The 27,021-nt window shown below is 40.6% G+C and overlaps 1 protein-coding gene across 3 annotated transcripts in view; it reads left to right on the top strand.

Annotated features, from left to right (window-relative positions):
* DTNBP1 (dystrobrevin binding protein 1) overlaps positions 1–27,021 on the top strand; it is a 163,874-nt gene that overhangs the window by 55,861 nt on the left and 80,992 nt on the right. For all 3 annotated transcript variants that reach the window (XM_074944827.1, XM_074944826.1, XM_074944828.1), the window contains 2 exons: positions 4,196–4,328; positions 18,199–18,221. In XM_074944827.1, coding sequence (XP_074800928.1) covers positions 4,196–4,328; positions 18,199–18,221 — 156 coding nt within the window. The remainder of the gene's footprint in view (positions 1–4,195; positions 4,329–18,198; positions 18,222–27,021) is intronic.

Raw genomic sequence — 27,021 nt, 5'->3', positions numbered from 1 at the left:
CTCTTCTCCTGGACTTTATTTTAGCCTATGCAGAAAGGATTAAAGGGCAGCCTATAACAGCTCAGCATATTATCCCGCTGGATTTCTGACTCTATCAAGCTTAGCTATGCTGTAGCAAAGGTCTGTCCTTACCCCAGGATGACGGCCCATTCCACCTGGGCAGCCTTTTTGAGCAACATACCTATTGTAGACCTTTGCAAAGCATCAGCATGGTACAAACCTTTTCCAAATGCTATGCAATTAATAAAGCGTCCTGGGAAGAAGTGATCTTTGGCAAGTCTGTGTTGCAGTCCTTCAAATAATTTGAAGTCCCACTACCTGCAAGGAAACTGTTGGTGAGTCACCTAACATAGAACATATTTGTGCATAGTCATCTGAAGGAGAAGAGTGGTTACTTCCCTCTACAGTAACTATTCTTTGAGATGTTTGGTACATATACATTCTGTGTCCCTCCTACCTTTCCCACTACTTTCGATATTTGTTGGAGGGTGCTGTGAAGAAACAGAGAGGTGTAGGCCATACCCCTTTATACTCTAGGCTCTGTGCACAAGAGTGGTGGGGCATGTGTGCCACCTACTGGCACTGCTGGCAAAAGTCTCCAACTCGAGTGCATTGGACATGTGCACACACACCTACAGCGGAAGTTATATAAGTGTAACACATCTCAAATTTACTGTACAGGTAAGTAGCCATTTTTAAAAATCTTTGCTATTGCCAAGTGATAGTGGCTTTTCTAGACCTTTATAGCCAGGTTTTGTTGGTATAGTTGTATAAATACTTTAGTAATATCAGTACATCTTAATCTGCGTAAAGGGGTAGTACTTTAATTTATTTTTAAAAGTAGTCCTTTGCAAAGCTCTAAATGTTGGTGTGATTTGTATAAATATATCACGTTATAAAAAATGAAAATTCTAAAATTTTCAAAACCTAACATAATTTGGACTAATATGGATTAGTCATAACAACACTTAGGTGTGAGTCATAATGTATACCAAATAGGCTCTGTGTATTATGCACGCAAATGGCTCAACAGATTTTTATCAGACTTTCCAAACAAAAGAGATTCTGAGCTGTGACAACAAACTAAACAAATCAGTCTAAAACCTTTGGAGAAATTAAATTACTGAAAATGGCGGTTAAGAATGGATGTGCTATCCCAGCCTTAAACGTAGCATAGCGTCATGCTGTGCAAACAAAAGATCATGTTATGATGTGAAGTATCATAAAGTGAACCTTGCCATAAATTCAGGATGTTATTTTGAACGATGACAGAGCCGGAAATAATTATTTTGCAGCACTTTCCAAACAAGCAGCAGAAAACTTTCAACACCCCACACTAATGTTTACCAAACTTTGGAAAGCTGAATCTCTCCAAGAAAATGAAACTAACTGCATCTCCCCCTTCATTCCTGCCACATGGTGTTAAACCAAAATGATCAGTCACTCAGGCCTGGTCTGTACTACAGGGTTAGGTTGACGTAAACAGCTTTGCATTGACCTATCTGTGGAAGTGTCTCCACTTAAATTTGGCTCTCACCAATGTAAGTGCCTCTCTACGCTGATTTAGTAACACCACATCCCCAAGAGGTGTAGAGTCATAGTTGATGTAATTAGGTTTATGCAGTGTCAGTGTAGACATTGTGTTGCTTATGTCAACTGTTACTGGTCTTCAGGAGCTGTCCCACAATGACCCACACTGACAACACAATCAGTACAAGTGCTCCTGGTGAAGACACATGCTGCTGACACAAGTGTGATTTTTATAACTGGGGGCTGTATGCTGATGAAAGTTAAGTTAACATAATTTTGTATGGTTAAACATGGCCTAAAAGAAGATTATGTAGATCCTCTTAATACTCTGCTTTCTTCCATGCTTTGAGCAGTGAATGAGTTAACCATAGTGACCTTTAAAGTACTGTCATTAGAAGCCATGGAAATGAATGGAGCAGTTGACACTTCAGAGCTATTGTTTGAGGCGCTTTGCAAAGTGAGACAGGCATCAATGACATTTGGGTCATGTTTTCATGATTTTCTTTGCAACCATAACTAGAGACTAACTTCTTTGTGAGAGGAAAGCTGAGGCTCCAGAGAACAACGGAGAGGCCTGTATGCAGTCCAATCCTTCACCCCTGTTCCCAGGGGTGCTGCTGCAGGGTGGTACGCTGCATGCTTCACAAAACACTGCCCTTCATAAATACTGTTTTTTATTTCTAATTTCTTTTCATTTTGAGGTGTATTACTGTCAAAGCTCATTGATGGAGCCTACAGATGCACAGAAATACAGTTTCAAACTACTTTAATTTAAAAGCATACACCAGGATTTGTGAAGCATAGAGATGTATTAGCGTAGAGTGTGGTAGACAAATAAACATTCAACAATATTAATCTTTTAGGATGAAGAGTGAAAACATTTTTCCAGAAAACACGTTTAAAGTTTTTAATTGTCTTCCTAATCAGGCAAGATTCAAAAACTAATGTACGTACATGCAAACAAGTAATTGAAAGAAAGCAGTTTTCTTTACAAAGTTATCAATTCCTGGTCCTCATAACATCAGCAGTGTGGAAAACTTCAGTAGCTCAGCAATGCTTCTGAGCTTGAAAGGTGCCTAGATGAATCCTGAGATTCGTTCTCTGAGGCTGCTGTGTAGAGCCAGTGGCTGCCCTCCCATGCTCCCTGGTCAGGGGCAGAAACCATGCTGAATTCCACAGAGTCTGGCTACCATATTGGTAAGCTTGTGAGTTGTTTGTGAAATGGTAGCTCCCTGCTCTCTTAGTGGGCATTGGGATTTGAAATTTCTGGTTGAGTGACAGCTTAGAAAATTGAAAAGCTTGTATAGCCCAAGATAGTCCCCAGCTCAACACAGCCAAAATGAAGCTGTCAGCTAGACAAGATGACAGGGATGCTTTTACAGCCTGATGAGCCTTTCTCCTGAGCATCCAAAACACAGGCAGATTTCACCTTTGAACCACTTCTCTGCACTCTTCCTTGCTGCTTGTTGTTGCATGAGGGTTACTGCAGCCCTCAGAGATCCCAGAGCAAAGGGGAAAAATGATTAGGATCTACATTAGGTTGCTGGAGTTCAATGCTGCTTTAGTTGTCTCTGTCCTCATCTCCCGTCACATACAGGTTTCTTTGTCTCCAGGATTGGGAGGACTGGTCAGCAGCCAGTTTACCCATTGTGGCAAATTGATTCAGAAACATGCTATCTACAAACTCCATTCTGTTCTGTGAGCTTCATTTTGATTGTAACGTATACTGTATCTTCACTTCTGCAGTGTAGCCTTCATCCTGGGCTGGGACACCCAGGAGGTGTTAGAATAAATCCTTTCACCTCACAGAGGGGCTAGCAATGGGAAAGCCAGCAAGAGTCTTCAACCTTGATAGTCCTTCATTCAAATGTGTCCACTCTAGTATGTTAGGTTTGCTGGAATCCAGAGGAATTAGTTTTCTCACTTTGGAACCCAAGGCTGAACTGGCAGATTTGAGATCACCTGACAAGAGGCCAGAACTTCAAGGGCCAGATCTTCTCAAGTCTGAGGCTGTTGTGGGCCATCTGTTGAACAAGAAAAGAATACTGAGTACATGGAGTGGGATTTGTAACTTTTGTGCTTTGTCTAATACATTTCTGGTTTAGAAGTTTCTTTGCAAAGTCTGTGTGTATTCCATTTGGTTTAGCTGTCACAAGGTCCACAATAAATTAAACTGTAAATAGGAGTGCCTATGCGGTGGAGCTCTGACAGGGCATGGTTAAACTACTGGGGAGTCTTTGGAGGGGTAGCATGGTCTTGGGGCATGTTCATGTGGGCTGTGGGGTACCACATCCCAAGAATCTGGACCCTCGGCGCATGCCTGAGAGGCTGGACTAAGGCAGTGTGTAGATGCTGCTAAGACTCAGTAGGCTTAAAAGCACATGGAATCCAAAGGTTGAATCCAGTACAGCAGCCTGGTGTCTGACCACAAGGGGCAACTGAACCATGCTTATAATACCTATTCATGGGAGCCTGTTGTGCCTCTCTTGCTTACCTGGACTGGAATTTGACCCCAAAAAAAGAGGATAAATGCAAATATGTGCATAATTTTACCATATTAAGCAATTTTAATACTTGCCTCTGGCTCACTGTTTCTGGGAAAAAGACGTGGTATATCTTTCATATATATGAAGCTTGGCTAATATTTATTTGTTTTTTCTTGCAGCCCAGCTAGAGGTGAACTTTAAGGAAATGGAAAATCATCTGTTGCTGCTTGAAGACCTATGTGGACAGTGTGAGTTGGAAAGGTACAAACATTTGCAGACACTACAGCTGGAAAACTACAGGAAAACAAAAAGGTAACTAAACTACAAATGCTATGAATAGTAACATAAAAATAACTATCAAGCCATTAGTTTATAAACCTTTAATTCTCAATGTAAAATAATCTTGGTGCTTTTCCTCTTCATAGAGTGTGGTCCATTTTGTTGTCAAATAATTTGTAAATGTCAGGGTTATCTGTGAGAGTTGATGTGATCTACTCAGGAACTGAGCCCAGATCTTCTGATTTCCAGACCCGTGCCTTAAGAACAAGAGCATCATTTTTCTAGGGCTGTCAAATGATTAAAAACATTAATCACAATCGTGAGATTTAAAAAAATAGTTGTGATTAATTGCAATTTTAAATGCAGTTAATAATGGAATACCATTTATTTAAATATTTTTGGATGTTTTCTACATTTTAAAGTATATTGATTTCAGTTACAACATAATACAAAGTGTACAATGCTTCCTTTATATTATTTTTAATTACAAATATTTTCACTGTAAAAAAGATAATATATTTCATTTCACCTCCTACAATTACTGTAGTACAATCTCTTTATTGTGAAAGTGCAACTTACAAATGTCGAATTTTTTTTAACATAACAGCACTCAAAAACAAAACAATGTAAAACTTCGACCACCATTCCAGAGGACATGTTTCCATGCTGATGAGGGTTCTGCTCAATAACGACCAAAAGCAGTGCACACCGATGCATGTTCATTTTCATCATTTGAGTCAGAAACCACCAGCAGACAGTTGATTTTCTTTTTTGGTGGTTTGGGTGCTGTACTTTCCACGTTGGAGTGTTGCTTTTTAAGACTTATGAGAGCATGTTCCACACCTCGTCCATCTCAGATTTTCAAGGCACTTCAGATTCCTAAATCTCGGGTCGAGTGATGTAGCTATCTTTAGAAATCTCATATTGGTACCTTCTTTGCCTTTTTTCAAATCTGTAGTGGAAGTGTTCTTAAATTGAACAGCATATGTTGGCTCGTCATCCAAGACTGCCATAACATGAAATATATGGCAGAATGTGGGTAAAACCACGGAGCAGGAGACATACAATTCTCCCCCAAGGAGTTCAGTCACAAATGGAATGGTGGTTGAAGCGTGAAGGGGAATATGAATGTTTAGCGTATCTGGCACATAAATACCTTGCAACCTCAGCTACAATAGTGTCATGCAAATGCCTGTTCTCACTTTCAGGGGACATTATAAATAAGAAGCAGGAAGCATGATCTCCCATAAATGTAAACAAACCTGTTTTCTCCGAGCGATTGGCTAAACAAGAAGTAGAACTGAGTGGACTTGTAGGCTCTAAAATTTTACATTGTTTTGATTTTGAGAAATGTGGAAAACTCTCAAAAATATTTATAGTTTTAAATTGGTATTCTGTTATTAAACAGTGCGATTAATTATGACTGATTTTTTTAAATCTCGTTAATTTGTGTTGTGTTAATTGCTTGAGTTAACTGCAATTAATTGACAACCCTATATTTTTCTCTGCTGGGATATTATTACCCAATAGTGGACTCAGTTTTTATCACCACCCTGCTTGGTGCAAGAATAGTGCTGTACAATGGCAGTCTACCAATTCCTAGATACTAGTTAATTTGCCACACAACTATTTAAAATCTTGTATGTAAAGAAGTAGATTATTGAATCCAGTTAAGTGTATTAATCCTTCTGAAGCATTCTGAGAGGATTTTATTCAGTATATGTGTTGAGGTATGCAGGTATTTTTCAAAGAAATCTCTTTGGTGGAAGTAATTTATTTTGCTAAGTGTCAAAATATCTATTAAGTTTGCTAAGCAGTTGTCAGTTCTATAAATAGCTTAACTAGCTTGGCATACTAATACTAAATTGATTGAATGATGTTAGTTATTTGGTCAGGTGTAGCCAAAGCCAAAAAAAAATAAAAATAATAATAGATTATGCCTGATGAATAATGTATGCCATTTTTAAATGATTAGTTGCCTTATGCATAGTGTAGTGTTTTGGAAGATCCCACTCTGTTATAAAATTTAGAATGGAAAGAAATAATGCTTTAGGTCAACATTAAACCATTAAAATTCATTTCACAGTAGTTATGGGAGAACTGTCTCTCAGAAATAGACTTCTTTATCTAGTCCATGTCAGATGACTTATGTTTTGCCATTGTGTGTTGAGTCACTGTTTTGAAGTTTACTACTCCAACAAGATGCTTAAATGTTTGCTTGTAATTATGGCTAAGATTTTGTCATGGTTATTTTTAGTAAAAGTCACGGACAGGTCACGGGCAATAAACAAAAATTCACAGAAGCCCTGACTTGTCTGTGACTTTTGCTGCTGCGGTTCCATGATTTCCCCTGGCTGGGACCTGTGGGGTTCCCCCTCTGCCCAGGGCAGCTAGAATCTGCAGGGTGACCATATTTCCCTCAGCCACTTGCCCAAGGCATCTCTCTGCCCTCGACCCCTCCCTCACCCCCCCCCCCCGGACGCTGAGGAGTCTGTCACCTGTCGCTGGAACCTTGCAGGGGGCTCCCTGTCACTGCTGTCTCTGGAACCCTGCCAGGACCCTGCTGGCTGCCAGCTTGAGTCCCGCAGCCCCTGGGGCTGAAGCAGAGAATATCACGGAGGTCTCTGGAAGTCATGGATTCCGTGACTTCCATGACCTCCGTGACTTAAACCTAGCCTTCATTATAATGCATTTCAGAGCCTGATAAATTAATCAGAGCATTGCCCTCTGAAGTTTTGATTCTGAATTATAACTGTTTTGTCTGTTTAGGCCCTGGTCCTCCAGTTGATTCCATGTGGGCACAGGAATATACCTGCATGCAACAAGCTGTAGGTTCAAGGCCTAAGAGAGGACAGGAACGGTCTGAGTTTGTACAGCCCATTGTACAATTGGATCCTGGTGCAAAATGAATAATAATGCAATAAAACAACCAGAAATAACCATATAGAAAAACCTAAAAGAAATCAGTAGGTAAATTTCAGATGACAAGGAGGTAACAGTGTCAGGAATAAGAAAACTTCAAAGGTTTTGCTCACATTAATCTTGTATTACCGGTTCCAGATATTGTGTAGTCTAACAACCACACACTTTGTTGATTTGCACATTTTTATTTAAAAAAAAATTTTGTTCGATAGTTCACTAGCCTGTTTTTCCAAAATCAGGTGGGGCTAATATAACACGTACAATTAAATATCGTGTCACAGCTGCTAGGCTGAGTGACCGATGAACAACAAAATTTGGAGCAGTCTCTAAATTTCCTGCAGTTGAGAACGTGTGCATGTTGTGCTGTTCCTTATTTGGTTTCAAAGATATTAATTGTCTGGGGTTTGAAATTGACAGGACTGTTGCTCTTGAAGTCCTTTGAAAAACAGGTAGGCTTCTTCTTCTCTAATGTCAATACATGCTTTAAGAACAGAGCCAGCAGAAAGCTGAAGGAAGGAAGGTATTCTTGATTAGTACAAATCTAAAATTCTGGATTTATTGTTGGTAGGGTAATCTTTTCTAGGAGCTGAGCATTTAATATTACTGTAATCTTTGGAAGGACTATTTTTCCTCTGTCTGGGGATATTTTAAAGAAACAGCTCCATTTAACTAAGACGTAAATTGTTTTTAAACATAATAGACTTGAAAAGTGAAATTTGTTTTCAAGGTAGATTTCTAATTCTCTCACAGGCTTCTTGTTTCTGATATACTTAAAGAATTTCTTGTTTGTTTTTGACTTTGGCTATTTGTCCATCAGTTTCCCTCCTCTACTTCCTAATAACCACCTTATATTTTGTGTTGTAGATTATACTTTTTTTGGCTTCATGAGGGTTGGATTTTCATTTTCTGAAGGATCTCTTTTGGCTTGAATAAGTTTTTTATCTTGCTATTTAACCATTCTGTTTTTTTTCTCATTTTCCTGCTTTATTCTTTGTTTTATAGCTAGGCATATTTTCTGTAACCATAATATGCTTAAATAGCCACTGTGCAGAGTCTGATTTTTAATTTGCTCACTCGTGAGCTTTGTTACTGTTATTAGGCTTAATTGTTTCTCTAATCTCTCTCAATATGGTATACACATTATCATTTTTCTGATCAGAAGTCTGTTAGTATAGCATTACCATTATAACTGATATATAAAAACTTAGCTGTGAAGCTGTTCAAGTTGCTACACACATACCATATCTGACACAAACCCACAAAAGTAAGGAGATGAAAAGTTAAATCATCTCATCCTTCATGGTACATGGTAATTGTAGTCAAGGAAAACGTAACTCGGTCCCCCCTCAATCTGCCCTTCTCCGCATATCCCTTTACTGAAGTTGGGATATGAGTTGGGAATGAGAAGTTTGGTAAAGGGGGGGTTGTGATAGAAGGCAGTTATCTCTAAGCGTTAAAGTTAAGGTTATGTTTTGTGGTATGTGGTGCATGGTGGTTATGGTAATTGCTAGTTCTTCAAGTGATTGTCCATCTACACATTCATCTTATGGTGTGTGTGTGCGTCATGCACCAACATTCTGAGTCTTTTAGCCAAAAGGGTGAAGCAGGGTGAAACATCCTCTGTTTCTCTCATCACCTCTTGGCTTCAAGGCAGAGTGGCTTGCTGTCAATGAACTGTTGGCATTTTTTCTCAAGTTGCAAATAGAGTAGTAGTAATTGTTGCCTATTGGCATTTTGATAGTTTTTATTAGGATTGTTTTATTTTCACCTTGTGATTGTGCTATTTAAAACTTAATGATGGATATTTAAAATTCTGATTTTGCTTGGGGGAATCGTACATTCCTGGGAAATGTGCCATTTATAAGTCTTTCACTGCCAGGACCGCAAAGGTAGAGAAGCTCAGTAGCAAATCCAGTGAGGCCTGCTTCAGGCTCTGGGGCATATGACAATCCTGCTGCTCCCCCTGCCTGGCCTCCCACCCCAGCCACCACTACACATCCCCAGACATGATTCCCCTACTTCAGGCTCTAGTAGGTCAGTCAAAAAGCTGTTGAGAAGGAAGGTACAGGGATTAGGTGGTTCTAGAGAAGGGGTTCTCAAACTGGGGGTCATGACCCCTCAGGGGGTTGCAAGGTTATTATCTGGGGGTCGCGAGCTGTCAGCCTCCACCCCAAACCCCGCTTCACCTCCAGCATTTATAATAATGTTAAATATTTTAAAAAAACAAACCTGTTTTTAATTTATAAGGGGGGTCACACTCAGAGGCTTGCTGTGTGAAAGGGGTCACCACTACAAAAGTTTGAGAACCACTCTTCTAGAGGTAAATCCCTGGATTAAGGTATCCTCAAAAATAAAAGTGGCTTCCCTGCACCATTCTGCCTCTGAGACTTTGTGGTCCTGTGTTTTGACTTCTGAAGCTTGACCCCTTCACCATACTGAGTCCTTGACACCAAAACAAAATGCTGAGAAGTCTTCAAGTGCAGTATCTTCGTCTTCCCACTTTGCTATGTTGGTACTGCCTCCACCACTGGTCAAATCAGCACAGTTAGCAGAGGATTCACCCAGCTGGTGAGCCCTCTATAGCAGTGATGTTCATGGCACTGACAGATCTCAGTGTCTTGCAGGAAACAGCATTGCCATTGTTGTTCACATGTGGTGTCTCTTATGGCACCAGATCACTCTCACTGCAGTACCAAGTATCTCCACGGCTCTACAATCCATGCCTATATCTACTTCCCCACCAGTCAAGTTGGAGTGCTCCTTCTCTTTGTCATCTTCCAGCTGCATCGAGTCGTAGTGAGAAAGGGATGCTCCCACATGTACTCCCCATCCATGTCTTCTCCACTTTCTTCTGTCTTAGGTAGTGGATCTAGAGACTGGTCTCTCAATGGATGTGGTGTTCACTAAGCTGGGCACAGACCTTGGTTCTGGTCCATGGCCACCAGGCATTTACCCCTCAATACCTGTGTAGCCTTGTTGGGGGCCATCGACCTCTCATGGAAGGGAGGATTACCTGGACAGACCTGTGCCTTCTAGAGCTTCTTGATGTATGGCTCAGTGTGACAGTCTGTACCCCTCTGTTAGCCCCTTTTACAAGACCATATTAAATTTTGTACAAAGCATACTGTGATTTGCTGATCATTATTGTCCTGATAAAATGTGTGGCAACATTGTATGTAAAGAGAAGATTCCACTGTATAATATTACCAACACATGTTCCAACATGTTCTGGAAGGCAGTCACAAACAAGTTCCACGGAGACAAAAGGCTAGCCAATGCCTCAGCCAGGTGTCAACAAGTTCAAATGGACCAATGCCTGAGTAAGTGGCCACTCTTCGGCAGGAGAGAGGGTGGGGGCAAAAAAAAGCTACATTTTGACAAAGAAGCAACTTAAGGTTCCTGGCCCCACAGACTTCCTGAACATCAGCTGGAGATGATTCTTGTGCAAGAGAGAGGGCTATACGAGGAGAGGACAGATGTCCCAGATAGTCTCTGCCTTGCTCTCTACCCATGGCATTATCAACACCTGAAGAAGAAAGGAAGCAGTGTTGCACTGGGGTAGTTGGGGGGGTGGGGGGAGTGATTGACTAAAAGAGGTTCAGCTAGTAAGACTGCTGGAACATGTGGTGAGAGAGACCTTTGCTTCGATTGACTTGACTTGTTAAATTAGGTGTTAATTGCATTTTACCTTTTATTTCTTGGTAACCAGTTCTGAATTATATGCCTCATTACTTGTAATCACTTAAAAATCTGTCTTTCTGTAGTTAATAAATTTGTTGTGTTTTATCTAACCTTGTGTGTTTGGATTGAAGTGTTTGGGCAAACAAGATAAGATTTGTGCATATCATTTTCTATTAATAAATGACGGATTTTATATGAGCTTGTATTGTCCAGGAGGGTACTGGGCAGTACAAGGTGCACATGTCTGGGGGAAAGTCTGGGACTGGGAGTTTGCTGATGTGGCCCTGTATGTAATTTGTGAGTGGCTGGCTATAGTATGCATACAATATAGCTGGGAGTGATTTACATGCCGGAGGCTGTGTGAGAGCAGACCAGGAGTGGTGGTTTTCACAGCGAAGCAGGGTAAAAGGCAGGTTGGAGAATTGAGGAGACAGAGCTGTCCATAAATCCAGATTGTATACCCTGTGTAATGTCACACTCAGTCACCCAGGCTGCTTCTGAGCAACAGCCAGCTTAGATTTCCCTCCAACCTGAGGATTTACCAGGGATATCCTATCTCATTCAGTTAATGTATTGGGTTCTACTGTCCTAGTTATCCCCTGACAAAGCTGTGGTCCCTCCCAGTACATTTCAGATGAATAACTTTTTGATCTTCACCCAGACTTTTCCATCCTGGAGAGGATGAAAGGCAAACCCAACTCACCTTGGAGACTGTTGAGATGGATATCTAACTGTGTGAGAACCTGCTTTGAGTTGGCTAAGGTGGATCCTCTTATTTCTCTGAGCTCACTCCACCAGAGCTCAGGCAGCCTCAGCAGCATTGTTGAAAAACATTTGTTATGGACATATGTAAAGCAGTCAAGTGGGGTTCTAGCTATCCACACATTTAAAAAGCATTGTGCTATTATTGAAGCCTCCAGATCAGATGCTGTATTTAGGAAGGCTATTCTGCATTCTCTGTTTTCTTGAGCTTCCACCTCCATTAGAATGGTCCACTGCTTGGGAGTCACCATAAATGGAATGTGCATATGGACAATCACTCAAAGGAGAAAGGAAAGTTTATTATCTGTTTAGTAACTGTAGTTCTTTCAGATATTTTCTATATGCAGATTCCATGATCCACCCTCCACCCCTTCTACCTAAAAGTCCTTTACCACCCAGGATTCTTCAGTGGGGAGGAAACTGAGTGGCAGGTGGCCCAATCTACCCTTTTATGTGTTTGGTGCAGGACACAAGGACACTCAGGGTGCATGTGTATGAAGTGGCTTGTGCGCACGCACACACCAGGTTCCTTCTCACTGCCACAGGCAGTAAGAGGAAACTGAGGGAGAGATGTGGCCACTCCACCCTCTCTATGCTTATGTGGAAACACAAGGAGGCATGTGGTGCATTTGTGGACCTGACAGATATTGCTATTCAAAATAGCCTGATCTCTCACGCATGAGATGCGTGCATATCTATAGAGGGACACATACTTAAAGAAGAACATCAAGTTCTATACTACAGTGCCAGCAGGCACAACTGACATTTCACTCTTTTGTCTTCAGGGAAAGAGTAGGTAGCAATGAAAGAGTAATAAAAAAAAAAAAGAAATTACAAGTCACACATGAATGGTAAGAATGAATTAACTCTGTGTGTGTGTGTGTGTGTGAGAGAGAGAGAGAACTATGTAACTAGTAAGTGGGAACCAATGAACAAATGCTCCTGTGACAAGTAAAAAGTCACAGTGCAGTTCACCATATTGCCATTAAGTTGAAAGCTAAGCTGAAGTGTTTACAAGCAAGTATATACAAAATATTGTTTGCAACTCGAAATTCATAACACACAATGTGTGTTTAGACAAGTTATAGATTCCTTCTCTGCAGTTTTATTTTTAAAAATATTTTCCATCACTTGCTTATCGCGATCCAAGATAAAATCCTGAAGATGCTGCATCTTTCCTGCTGTGGCAGGGAAAGTTAACAGCTTATGTGGTGCAGGGAACTGCATTCTCTGAGTCACGTCCTAGTGATATCAATTGCAATAGAGAGGGCTCCATCTCAGATGTTGTCAGATATACAGCCTTTCAGATCGCTTTTGTGATGCCTCATTGGGACAGAGTCACTAAATTATGTATTTATGTAATTATGAAGAATATTAGACAGGATTGTGAAAACCCATTTTGTTTGTTTTTTTCTCCAAGAAGAACACAGTGGGCTCTTGTTTTTTTTCCCAGGGGGTCTTATTTTCTTTTTAGCTCAAATTTCACTTTGAAGTGCTTACATGAATAAGTGAGATGGAATGGACTGAAGTAATTAAAACAACTGTCCAAAGTAAACTTTACATATCATTAAGATGTATGTAGCAGAAAAGGATTCATGTTAATCTATTCTCCCAAAAGGTACAGAAAATAGTTGTTTTGATTCTTCAAGTCAAATATAAATTTTTTTGTCTAGTGAAGTAGAAGATAGGAGATTAATGATTCTGCAAGGGAGGAGACATGTTTGATGGCAGTATTTAAAACATATCCATAAAAATAATTCAAAACTCCCTATACCAGTCTTTTCAGCAGCTTGTCACATCAGTTAATTAAGGAGCAATTTTTGTTTTTCTACACACAAAGATGGAAAAGATCAACTGGTAATCAATCTATTAAAAACAAATGAAAACTGCTACTATTATAATACTGCCCTCAACTTAGCAATTTAAAGAAAATGATAGAAGCATTTTGCCTCCATGTATTCCTACAGATTTAAACTATAGGTTGCAGCTGCAGGAGAGGGGGGAATTAAAACAAGAACTAAAAGAAACCATATTGATATGAATGCAAGATTGTCAGTTCAACATGGAAGTTTACCTAAGAAAGGTTACAAGTACAGATACAGGGGGAAAAAAGTATTTCTACTCAGTTCTGTTGCTCCTGGATGTGGAAAAAACCCTGCAGAATGCTGTGATCCATGCTGCAAATGTTGTCATTCAAAAACACAGAGAAAATTATGGAGACTGCATCACATTTCACTGCATCAAAGTGACAGAAAAATTGTGGAAGTAAAATCATTGAAAGCAGGACAGATTAATTCAGAATTTTGTCCATTTTTAAGAGATCTGCATTTCTGTCCAGCCCACTCAACATGAGTAGGATTCAGCACATTCAAATTTGTTTGGTTGAAATTTCATAATAGCATAGTTCCTAAGAAAGCAAACAGATTAGTGATACATTTACCAAAGGCATATACAAAAGAGTAGTAGGTCTAGCAAGTTAGTAAACTGAGGACTCAATTGGTGATCTGTTTTACTTACAAAACTGCAAGCTTTTTGTTTAGAACAATATATGTGCACCTTTGAAGCAATAAATATAAAGTGAATCACATCCTCATAAAACTTACTGGGATTTTTCCAAAATATTTTTCTAGTGTTTGGAGTGTGGGGGAGGAAAAGTAAGTGGATTTTTTCAGTTTGGAGAAATCAGTTTTGACTTATGAACTAAAAATAAACCCAGAGGTTCTCCAAAGTTTTCCATAACTTTCTAATGTTTGTGCCATCTTTGTGATGTGGGCAGAATATCAGATTGTGTTTCTGCAATCTGTTTTAATATTGTTTTAATATTATTCCCCTGATGCCTGATATATCCCATTAAAGATGTGAGCTGTTCTCTTGCCTAATGTACATAATAAGCTTATCTATAAAGAAAATCTTTGAAAATTTAGCTCAAGAATATCAGTTTGATAGGTCCTACCAATACAGTCTTGCTTCCTAGCAATGTAGTTCTTGAATAATAAAATTTATGCTTGCTCGCAATGTTTTAATCCTAGGAAGTGCTGCAGCTATATACCATTTCACACTGAGCTCTTACATCAAATGTAAGAAAGTAATTATTTTTATTACTTTTGGAATCTGAGTTAAAAGCTACTGCATAACTTTAAAAAGGATATTTGAGTTGCCAAAAAATTACACATCTCAAATATACTATTTTAAGTGTGCATTTAGCCTATGAACATTTTATCTATATTTTAAATTAAAAAAAAAATAAAGCCTACTGAGTGCTTATCAGAAGTAAGGCTACATTTTAGTCACAGGTATTTTTAGTAAAAGTAATGGACAGGTCTTGGGCAGTAAACAAAAATTCACGGCCTGTGACCTGTCCATGACTTGTACTATATACCACTGACTAAATCTTGGGTGCTCTGGGAGGGTAGACGGGGTGGCGTGCTGCCTAGGACCACTGCTGCTGCGGGGTGTGTATGTGGGGCTGGCAGGCTCCTTACCTGTGAGGCTCTCTGGAAGCGGCAACATGTCCTTTAACTCCTAGACAGAAGTGCAGCCAGGGGGTTCTGCGTGATGCCTCTGCCCACTGGCTGGGAACCATGGCCAGTGGGAGCTGCGGTGGCAGTGCCTGCGGGCGGAGGCAGTGCGCAGAACCACCTGGCCACATCTCCACCTAGGAGCCGAGGGACATGTTGCCACTTTTGGGGAGACCCCCAGGTAAGCGCCACCCAGAGCCGCCACCCCCCTCCTGCCCAAGCCCCTGCCCCAGCCCTGAACCTCCTCCCACACCCAATCTACTGCTGCTGCTCGGGGTGGGGCAGTGGCTGGTGCGGCTGGCCCAGGGTGACCAAGCTGCTCAGTCGGCCCCCAGGCCAGCCACACCGGCTTCTGCGGAGGTCCCGGAAACTCTCAGAATCCGTGACCTCTGTGACAGACTCACAGCCGTAATCAGGAGTATGTCAAGCTTACGCTACTGCCACCTTCCAGGTTTCCCTAGACAGGCAAGATGAGCTGTACTTCAGGAATCCATCCAAGGGGAAAGAGACCTTGAGATTAAAGCAAACCTCCATCTCTCAATGTGTCATATCTTACAGGTAGGTATTTGAGTTAATTAGTTATCGTGAGGGATGGATAAAGAATCAAATGCTCTCTTTTCTGCATCCTGTGACGGATACAATAGAAGTTATCGATGAACTAGAGTTGAAATTGAGATCACAACTGTAAATTCTGGAAAAGTGTCGAACTATAGAGTTAAATAAGAATAAGTACATGGCTAAGGCTCTACTTGAATTGCAGGATGATTGTCTAATTGCGGCTGAGTTGCGGACAAGAGGTGGAAAATTGCAGAAAAGTAATAATGGACCTTTATTAATGGCGGAATTTGTTTTTAAGAAAAATTTGCTGGAACAATATAAACACTCAAGTATTGTGTTATGCCTGCTAATTTTTTTGATAACCAGACATTTTGCTGCAACTGTTTTAAAATCATTAATGCATGAGGCTGACAGCGGGAGCCCTGCCGTGTGCGGGGCTGACAGCAGGAGCTGAAGCTGCTATCCGCTCATATAAATAAGGTTCTACTCTACTAATTGGGGGGGGGGGGGAGAATGTGTGTGTTGCGAACCTCAAAATGTATGCAAAATTATGGACTGTGCAAAGGAAGCTAATCAAAATTGTGGTGGAAGCCAAATGTTGCGGGATCCACAATTTCTGCAGTATCACAAATTAAGTAGGGCCTTATACATTGCCCAATATTTAAAAAATAATAATCTACAAGTGTCTTAACAGAATCTTGGCTTAAACTGCAAAAATAGGTGAACAATAAAAGTGACTGGCCACAGAAAAGAACTTTGATATAACAAACCACATGTGACAACTTCAACTTTCCCCTTCCCCACATAAGCTTACTACTGTGACTTGGCTTCGGTCTCCAAATTTATCATATACCTATTACGTGGAGCTGGATATGGACAAATTGAGTACTCACTCTGTAGAGTAAATATAAAATTAGAGAATTAAAGTTGTCTTAAGTTTGGTTAAAGAAATGCATTGTAAAGAAAGGCCCTGAAAGTAATGACTTTGTAAGGCTGGAAGGAATGAAGGAGGGTGGATGTCTGGTTCAAAGAATAAGTAATGAAATAAAAGGAAGTTTCTAAAAGGAAGGCCTCTGACCAATAGGGGTAACTGCAGAGGGCTTTCATTGTGACAAAGAGAATCTGTCTTAAAGTGAGCCATTATGGCTCTTCCCATCCCACATAGCAATGTTATCTCAAAAATTAGGGCCTATGTGAACCAAGGTGCAAAGGAGAAAATATTGGTCAGCAAGAAGGAGTGGAAAAGATAAGGAGAAATGGCCGTGGGGAGAAAGGAGATTATAAATCTTACCTGGATTGAGACTGGAAATGAGCATGAACTGTTTCAAATTGGTTTTTAGCTGAAGTCAGTAATTGGCAGTGACATCACTTGTTTGTTAAAGGGTATAAGAAAGTAAACTCTTAAAGGATTCATTGCTAATATATGCCTGACCATGTTGGAGCCGACTAATATGAGTCTCAGCACCCTGGGGCTTAGCCCATATGTAAGTATCTTGATCAAATGCTTAAAAAATGTTTTGTTACTGTTTGGATGTAGTAAATTGCTTATTATTTAGATTTTTTTAGGAATGTTTAGAACAATTGTATAAATACCATTTGGCCTTTGAATGTAATAAAGGAATTTATGGTTAAATTAGTGTTGTAATACCCTGCATAAATAATAATTCCAAGACACAACCCCTTTAATTCTCCCCTAGGTGCTAGAAGAAAGAAAAAATGTTTCTTGCTCACCTCACTGTAATGCCTTCAGGCAGAAAGGAAAGTGCATGTGTGTGAAGGGATGAGTGGGTGTGTCTGCTGCTCTACCTGTCTTCCTTCCTTCAGGATGCAGTTTTGTGGGGTCACTATTCCTTCCACATATATGAATCCTCCTCCTCTGGTAAATAACTCCAAAATCGAGCTGTGCTACATCTGGAGTTTTCTCAAGTAGCACAGTAAAATTTACCAGATTTTTGTCTTTCACTGCTAACCATAGGGTTTTGAATGTCAGTCCTGAAAACTGACAAGACAGTGGTCAGTTTTCACTCTGCTACAGCTTGACAAAGCTCTGAGAGGCAGCAGGGATGTCTTAGTGTCTGTCAGTGGATTTAAAAAGCCTTCATTTATTAATTGATTATACTCAGTTCATATTCATGTTATCTTTGCAACCAGGTGATCTAGAAACAGTGAGAATAGATATAAATATGTAATATATATTTGAAATATGTGGTAGCTCAATTCTAAAGAAGTTGATATCAGTTACTTGCTCCAGGAAAGCAATTCTTCAAGCTCCGTACATGCAGCTAGAAGTTTCCATTAACCAAGTTTCTAAAAATGTCACAATAATCAAATCCTTCAGTTCACCTTTTCATACATTTTAAACCATTGCAAATCATCATAGATAATCCCAGTTGCAGTTTGAATTTATGCAACATATCTGTTTTTAATCTGAGACGTTCTATTCTGCTTTCTCTCTTCTACAGGACAGAACTTGAAACCTTCAAAGGTAACTTCTCTTTTTAATTCCACACTTTAAAGTTGCTGCGATTTTTCTCAATATTTTACATTGGATAATGTTCATCTTATGTCACAAACAGTGTTTTGTTACGCTGTCACTATCTGTTTCTGCTACTGACATCTTTAGGATGGTAGTAAATGCTATAGAAATACAGATGGGACTTTCTTCTATGGGTATTATGAGGGAAATGCTAAATTTCAAAGATCCCATACCTAGTCTAACTCTCTCCTGAAGGATTATCTAGAAGTGAAAGACATCAGGTCATAGGGTAGTTATTATGTCTTTTTCAGCTTGTATTGGTTTTTGACATGTGCCATGGGCACTATCTAGAAACAGCTATGCAGAAGTCTGATAGTTTGCACTGTATTACACTATCTCAGAGAGAAGAATATGTGGGTTTTTTAGACAGCTTATTTTTTCTTCCTTACTCCCATTTGGGTTTGTTTTAAAGCAAGAATGTACTATATGTCAGTCCAACATAATACAAAGGGGTTGGGAATTTCATGTAGTGTGACAGTGCTTTGCCATGGTAGTGGGTTGGCAGAGGATTTTGGTGTTCATGGTTTTAATAAACCTTATATTTAAATTTATAATTTGCTACTTAAGAATTTTAAATGTGAGGTCAGTTTAAAAGTTAGCTGTACCCTTTTGATCTAGGTAAAACACAAGTGTGAGTTGAGATTTTTCATCTCATGTATATTACAAAGGTTAGTGAAGTTTGATTCATGCATGTTAGCTTGTGCAATTTAAAATATAGCTGAAAATTTCTACAGAATTTACTGTATTTGCCTGTTTGGTTCATTAGCTTATTTTATTATTATATAATGCTAAAAAAAAAAACAATCAAGTTAACATACCAGACAGTAAATGACAGATTATGTGAAGGTTTCAGAGTGGTAGCCGTGTTAGTCTGTATCAGCAAAAACAACGAGGAGTACTTGTGGCACCTTAGAGACTAACCAGTTTATTTGGGCATAAGCTTTTGTGGGCTAAAACCCACTTCATCAGATGCAGTGTCACCTGTTTCTGCAGCTCTGTAGTACAATTCTTTTAATTGGTTTGACAGCTTTAAGCACAGACTGAGTAGATAGCCAGACAATGCAAAGTTGATTCTGTTCCAAGGTAGTGCAGTTAGTTTTATGATACTAAGTGTTCCTTTATAGGCTGAAAAACGCAATCCTCCTTATTTGTGTTGATACCTTAGTGCAGTGGTCCCCAGCCTTTCTGTGGGAAAAGCATATTCCTATTCCCAGACGACCGTGGTAGGCGCCAGACACCCCACCGCCGAAATGCCTCCGAGAAGTGGCAGCGGCAAGAAGTGTCCCCACCGAAATGCCGCCGAGAAACGGCAATGCGTCTCGGTGTCATTTTGGCAGGCGGTTCTTCGGTGGCGCGGTGTCCTGCGGGCGCACACAACTGCCTGGCGGGCGCCATTGCATTGGGGACCCCTGCCTTAGTGACTTCTTGAGTCAGTCTGTGAAACTCAAGAGTTGCCTGTAGCTGCTTGCTTAGCTTGGCCATGTGGTCTCTGGAGGTCTCTGGTGCTTTCAGGTGCATAGAGTGCAAATGATTTAACTGACTGAATTGAGAGACATTCATATTTGCAGTTGCATTTATTACATTACTCTTCAGACTAGTTTGCCATATGGACCTAATGAAAAGTCAGATGCAGGCACAACAAATGAACTTTGAATAATTTTTCATTTTGATACAAAGAGGCATGATTCTTAAATATTTTTCTTAGTTAATGTTTACTGTAGATAAGGAAAAACAAACTTTTACTTGAATAGCTAGTACAGCTAGATTAATTTTGATTTGGTCATTGAAATAGCAAAAAGTGTCTTTATCCCTGTTTCTGTGAACCCTCATTCATGCTATGGAAACCAGGCAAGATCAGCTTCTGTTATGTCTTCAACAGCTGTAAATGCCTTTTGGCAAACTTTATGTAATCTTGCTGTCTATATCAGTATATGTATTATTCCCTCATTTTATTTTGAGGCATACAAGCAGTACGAGTGGTATTGTACTTTTTATCCTTTGTGTAATGATTTTCATCAGTATATAGTTTGTTCTAGGCAAGGGGTAAGAATTTATTTTCAAACCAATGCTAACATGCCCATATAAAACTGAATGCCATGGAGGAAAGAATTCTGAGTTCCAGAAGGTTCTCAGCTTTTTTCCAGTGACTTGCTGTGCAGCCCTGGATACATCACTTTACTACTTTGCTTTCCCATCTGTAAAACAGAGTTACTTTGACGATCAGTTTGTAAAACAAACTTTTTATATTTTGAAAGTGGTGGTATATAAATGATGTAAATGATATTTTTCAGCAGTGAAATAAACCCTGAACTAACTCAAATATAACCAGGGATGAAATATTTTTCTTCGAATATGTGCCAGTGTCGATCCCACAATAGGTGGATGTGTGCCTAGTGTGCAAAACTGGATTTGTTTTGGGTAAGTGTCTGTTGGACTATGAATGTGTTCTGTACCTTCTTGTGCCCTCTTATGTGAGGGCATAAAGGATGGAGCGGCTGCAGCCTTCTCTCAGTTTCCTCTTATTGAATTGATATGCAACCTGGCAGGTGTTCAACTGATATTTTTCTTGAGCTTCAGACTTACTTTCCACACTAGGTTTTTTTTTTTTTTTTTTTTTCCCCCCAAGAAATCTTTCTTCACCGACTTATTTGTGCCAATTTTTTAATTTGGGCATTCAAAAAAAAGGGTGGGGGGGGCAAGAGACAACAGGAAAGACTCCCTTCCACCTTCTTCCCCCCCCCTTGCCTTCCAGGTTTAAGGCCTGCCTGACATGCAACATGCTCATCCCCCTGGTCAAGGGGCATACTTGATGCTTTTTCTGTCCAGGGAAAGTAATTTCCATGATAAGTCTGAGATGCATAAACCGTCTCATCGAGAACTCTCAAGGCATGGGACATACAGATCAAACTACACCGGCTCGAGCAATCAATGTGCATCATTTCAGACTTGGAGGAGACATCAACATCAACCTCCAAGGAACCCCAGGAGTCTTCTTTAGCAAGTGTTCCTTTACGCAGACACCAGTGGAGTCCAATGAGAGAGGAAGGCAGGGAAGAAAACCGCATCAAAATTGAGGGATACTTTGAGGAAACCAAGGGAGGCACAATGTACCTCCCATTCAAGGGGTTGGAGCTATTCAGCTCAAGGGTTGATGAAGCACTCTATTCCATAAAGGACTTGAGGGCCACCCTGAGATCCCTAGGAATCTATACTCTGTCCTCCTACAAGAAGTGCTATAAATATCAGCCCCAACAGAGCTAATGGGTACATCATTACTCCCAGGGCGAACAACTGGCTTACCAACAATGTCATAGTATCAGAGGAGATGTCTTTCATCCACCTCCTCTGTCACAAACACTGCCCCATCAGCCAGATGGCAGATTTGACAGGAATTGCAGGAGCCACATCCGAGCCAATCAGGAGCCAGCACTTACCATTGAAAGCCACCATGTCCTGTTCTGTTGGATGTAATCTGTTATCACCTTGGACAAATGGATGTTGGATATAATCACCTATCATTATCCCTTCCTTGTCCCTGTTCAGGTACTCTTCTTACACAAAAGTCTGTTACGAAAAGAAGTGGCTTCATTGTTTCATCTAAGAGTTGTAAAGGGTTCCACAGGAGTACAGGTGAAGAGATTTCTTCTCATGGTACTTCCTTATCCCAAAGAAAAAAGGGGGTCTTCTTCCTATCCTAGACCAGAGGAGACTAAACAAATATATGACCCTTCAGATTCAGGATGGCAGCTCTTGTCTCCATCATTCCATCTCTTCAGGCTCAAGACTGGTTTGTGGCTCTCGAGTTCCAGGATGCATATTTTCATATAGTGGTCCACATAGCCCATGGGAAGTATTTGCAATTTGTGGTGGGATCCAATCACTTTCAGTACAAGGTGTTGCCATTCGGATTCTCCATGGCACTGAGGGTCTCCATGAAAAGCCACACAGGATAATACTGCACCTGAGGAGATAAAGCATTCACATCTACCTCTGCTTGAGTGACTGGCTGATCGGAGACAGGTCACAATGGAGATATCGGTGAGCTAGGGCAGCACTCTGTTTCTGTTTACCTGACTAGCCCTCTCAGTGAACTATAAAAATGTACTCACCCCATTTCAGATGGTGAAGTTCAGAAGAATTTGGATTGACTCCAAATCAAAAAGAGCATATTTTCCTAACAACAGATTCCAGGTACAAGGACTCTTACTTCAGTTGACATCAGAGCTACCTATAATGGTATGAACATACTTTGCAGTCTAGCATGACCTAATGTGTTGGTATATACATACATGATGTCACTTGCTAGACTTTATCTGTGGTCCCTTCAACTTTGGCTCAGAATCAATTCTCCGGTAAACACCCAGTAGACAGAAGATCCTAGTACCAAGTCACATCACTGCTGAACTGATTTGGTGGTTAGAACCCCCAACCATGCATAAAGGCATTCCCTTTTTTCACTTCCCTTCCTGACAAAGACACTAATCATAGATGTGTCAGGGACAAGTTGGGGAGATCACTTGGACTATCTACAGATCCAAGGAACCTGGTCTCCAAGCTACGTGAAGCTACAAATTAATGTCCAAGAGCTTGTAGCTATCAGAGTTACCAGTATGTTGTTCCTACCTGTTCTCCAAAACTTGATAATGTAGATGTTCCTGGACTACACGACAGTCATGCGCTACATAAGAAAGGGAACGTCTGTTCCTTGCCCCTCTGCCTGGGAACCATTCTGGAATTTGGTGCCATCAGAATGGGGTGACATTGATGGCCCTTCACATCACTGGAGTAAGCAACAATTTAGCAGACTTCCTGAGCAGACAGTCAATGACCAGTCACAAATGGTCCTTGCACAGATCCATCGTGAAAGTCACATTCCATCAGTGTGAATCCCCCTCAGTAGACTTATTTGGCATTGAGGACAATCCAAAAATGTCAAACTTTTGTTCCAGAGGAGGTCTGAGTCCACGGTTGCTACCAAATGCTTTCTTCCTACAACGGAACAAAAGTTTGCTGTATGCCTTCCCGCCAATTCCCGTTTCCCAGGATGATTTCCAAAATAGAGACAAAGCCATGGTCATTCTGGTAGCTTTGTAGTGGCAGAGAGCACTGTGGCTGATGGATGTACTATAGAGGTCTATTTAGCCCCCCATCCAGTTCCCAGTCTGATTGGATGTGATCTCAGCATCACTACCAGATACTCCATGCAGATCCAAAGTCACTCCACCTTTTAGTGTAGCTGTTGGGTGGCTAAGTGCAATGGACAAGAACTGCTCCGTACAGCTCTAGAAAATCCTGATACAAAGCAGGAAATTATCTACCAGAGAATGCACTCTTTCTTTACAGAGTGTAAGTAGCTTTCAATATGGGCAGCCCACTAAGGGCTGTGGTCCAGTCCAAGCCTCGATATCAAAGATTCTGGACAAATTACAGCACTTCAAACAGGCCAGTTTTTTTGCTCAGGTCTAAATCAAAATGTCTCCAGCAATTTCACCTAGTTACCTGCCTTTGTAGTCCTGCTCAGTCTTCTCTCACTGTATGGTATAGATGTTTCTTAAAGGGCTCCTACATATTTACCCACAAGTCTCTTCCTGCCATGAACCTCAATAGAGTCCTTCTGAGATTCATCAAGCCCCTCTTTCAGAAACCTCCTTGAACCACTTCACTCTGAAGACACACTTCCTAGAGCTTTTCTACACAGAGAATTAGTGCGTGACAAGCAAGGGTGTGAATCTACAGCACACTAGCTTGTGGTGCACAAACTGGCCATGTGGACATGCTGCTGCACACTAAAAGTTCTGTACTGCAAGTATGTCAAAGTGTGCTGTGGAACTTCTAGCGCATGGTAGTAGGGTCCACACAGGCAATTAGTGTACGGCAAGCTAGTGGCTGTAGAGTCACACCCTGCTTGCTGTGCTCTGTGTTGACAAGCCACTAGTCATGGTCGCTTCAGCCGGAAGAATGAGTGAGTGAGCTTCAGGTGCTTTTGGCCAAACCTCCATAATCAACAATCCATAGGACCAAGGTGGTGCCAAGACTGCACCCAAAATTCATCCCCAAAATGGTTCCAGTAATTCATCTGAACCAAACCATTAACCTACTTGTCTTCCCAAAACCACATTTGGTATTGGGAGAAAATAAATTATACACACAATAGGTATATCTAGGACTCTGCTTTATTATATTGACAGGTCTCCTTTGGAGACCATCTTGATGCTGAGAAGACTATGCTGAATGTGCCCTGTGCATTCCTAGCAGGGCCCGGGACCAAGCTTTGTACATTGCTTTTGCACTAAAGCCTCTGATAAGCTTTTGATGTACTACTTTGGGTGCTTACCATTGACTATGAGCATCACTGCACACTTTTATATTGATGGCCCCAGATACTTGATGATTGAATTGGTTGACTGGGCACTAATAGTCCTCTTCAATGTACAGGAATTTGAGGCAGCTCTCTCAGGTTTTTCTCTGGGTCATGGCAGTGAAGGAAAGAGGTATAGACTATCTCTCCATACTGTGCCCTTCATACATACACTTTGTGCAGTCCACTCCATTTATAAGAATCACTGATTGTAAGAATCAACCGCCTATAGTGATCAAAACCACTGGGACAAAATCATTCCTATAGTAACCTATGCTGCACTTGTAAGAATCAGCCACTTATAAGAATCAAATAATCTAGGACAAATGTGATTCTTATAAAAGGAGTGAACTGTATTTTTTTTTTATTTTAAAGGGGCAGTGTGGCCACAATTTACAGGGGTTTAAAAGCTTTCTGACATTGGGTATGTCTTCATTTACATTTTATAGCGCTCTAATTTGCTGGCTCAAGGGTGTGAAAAATCACCCCCCTGAGTGCAGCAAGTCTGAGCGGTTGAAACTGTTAGTGTAGACAGGCTCCGAGCGCTTGGAGCTAATCCCCTCGTAGAAGTGGATTACCAGGAGCACTGGGAGAGCTCTCTCCCAGCACTCACGCGCGACCACACTCACACTTCAAAGTTCTGTCACGGGAGTGTTCCTGCAGCAGCGCTTTGAAGTTTCCAGTGTAGACATACCCATTGTTTGCTATTTTCAGACCAAAATAATCCAGAAGAAGACAAAATGTATCTGCATTAGTGGGTTATGAAGAAAGAGAGGAACATCCCAACGGGGTGTCAGTTGTCAGAACGCAATTGTAACTATGTGAGGTACAAGAAAGTTTGTGTTTTGTTTGTTGGGTGGGGTGGGACGGTGTCAAATGGTAAAAATTTTAAGCTAGGTAAACAAAGACCAAAAACTAACAGCAGTTGATAAGGGGCACCACTAGTATATCCAAGGTTTTTGTTTTAGCAGTCAAAGAATTGAAGAGCAGTTGTGAGCTATACTCCTGTCTAGAGCATATTGTGTATGGGTGAAAGTGCATGCCTGCCCAAATTGATACTGCTTGCTAAAGATTACAAGCTCATGGAGTGTCCAAGAGTGGGGAGATAATTGTTGAAAAAGAACACAGTAATTTAAAAGGTTTTTAAGCTCTGTGTTTATGCTTTTTAGTAACATGTTGCTCTTGTTTTTGTGTGTGCTTCTGATACCTATAAATAAAATTTATATTTAAAAACAAGATTTAATTTTCCTTAGAAAATAAACTGGTAAAAGAGATAATGAAAATACTCGACACAATTCATTGTAAATGCTGATGGCTTCCTTAAAGTTTGTACTAAAACTGGGGCCTAATTTTTCTGCCGATACTCGAACTAACTTGCCACCAAAAGTTCACGACAGGTAATCAGTTCCTGAAGCATCGTATTAGTGCCTGTATGAATTGTACAGAATTGATCGGTTTTTACAAGAAGCAAACTTGTGCCTCTAGGAATTCAGGTAAGCTGTATTCAGAGGGTCAAAACACCGAAGCACAGGAAATATGAATTCAATGTACAGACTCATGTGACTGCATGTTTAAGAAGAAAAAAACACTAATTGTTGGCAAGAATAAGAGAACAGGGATCCAGTTCATGAAGCAACAGACGGAACAAGCCTCACTGCTGTCTCAAATCTGTTTTTAAAACTGCACCCTTCTAGACAACCACGGCATTTGCATACAGCTCTGGAGGTGAGCACTTGAAAGCAGTGACTCTCCACATGCTTATGCTCAGGAACCTATTTCTAAATGCCCTTCTGTTAAGGTCATTAAAGAAGAATATAAACGTTATGAAAGTCCTAATCAGTAAACATTCTTATAGCCAAGATAAAGAGTTTAATCAGAACAATAAATTCTTATTTTTCATCAAAGTATGGAGCAACAATTCATAAATCTATGATAGAGATTTTCCATAGTTTACCAGATGTCATAACGAAGGGACTTGAACTAAGTTTTGATCATATTTTTTGCAATATTGATAAGTCAGTGAATCCACTAGCATTTCCAACTTATTGAAGGTATTACCTTCAAATAAATGAAGCGAGTTACAGTAATACCATATAATTTGTCAGAAACTGTGATGGAGTGATTGTGCCTCGTGGTTGGAGCTGTGGCAGCTGGGCCTAGGGGTCAGAGCCAGAATCGGGAGTCCAGAGCAGAATTGGAGCATGACCAAGAACAGGGAGGGAGCAAGAGCAAGGTTGGGAGTCTGTTGCCAATGTCAAGCAGGAGAGAGTTCCAACCCCTGGAATGACATTGAGCAGACTGAGTTGCTGTTCCTCCTGTGGTGCTTATATACCTGTCCTGAGAGTCACCAGATCAGTTCCTGGCTTGTGAATTGGCTGGAATCTATCATGA

The sequence above is a fragment of the Natator depressus genome, chromosome 2 (genome assembly GCF_965152275.1).
Source record: "Natator depressus isolate rNatDep1 chromosome 2, rNatDep2.hap1, whole genome shotgun sequence".
Taxonomy (NCBI): Eukaryota; Metazoa; Chordata; order Testudines; family Cheloniidae; genus Natator; species Natator depressus.
This window is presented reverse-complemented; position numbering and strand designations above follow the sequence as displayed.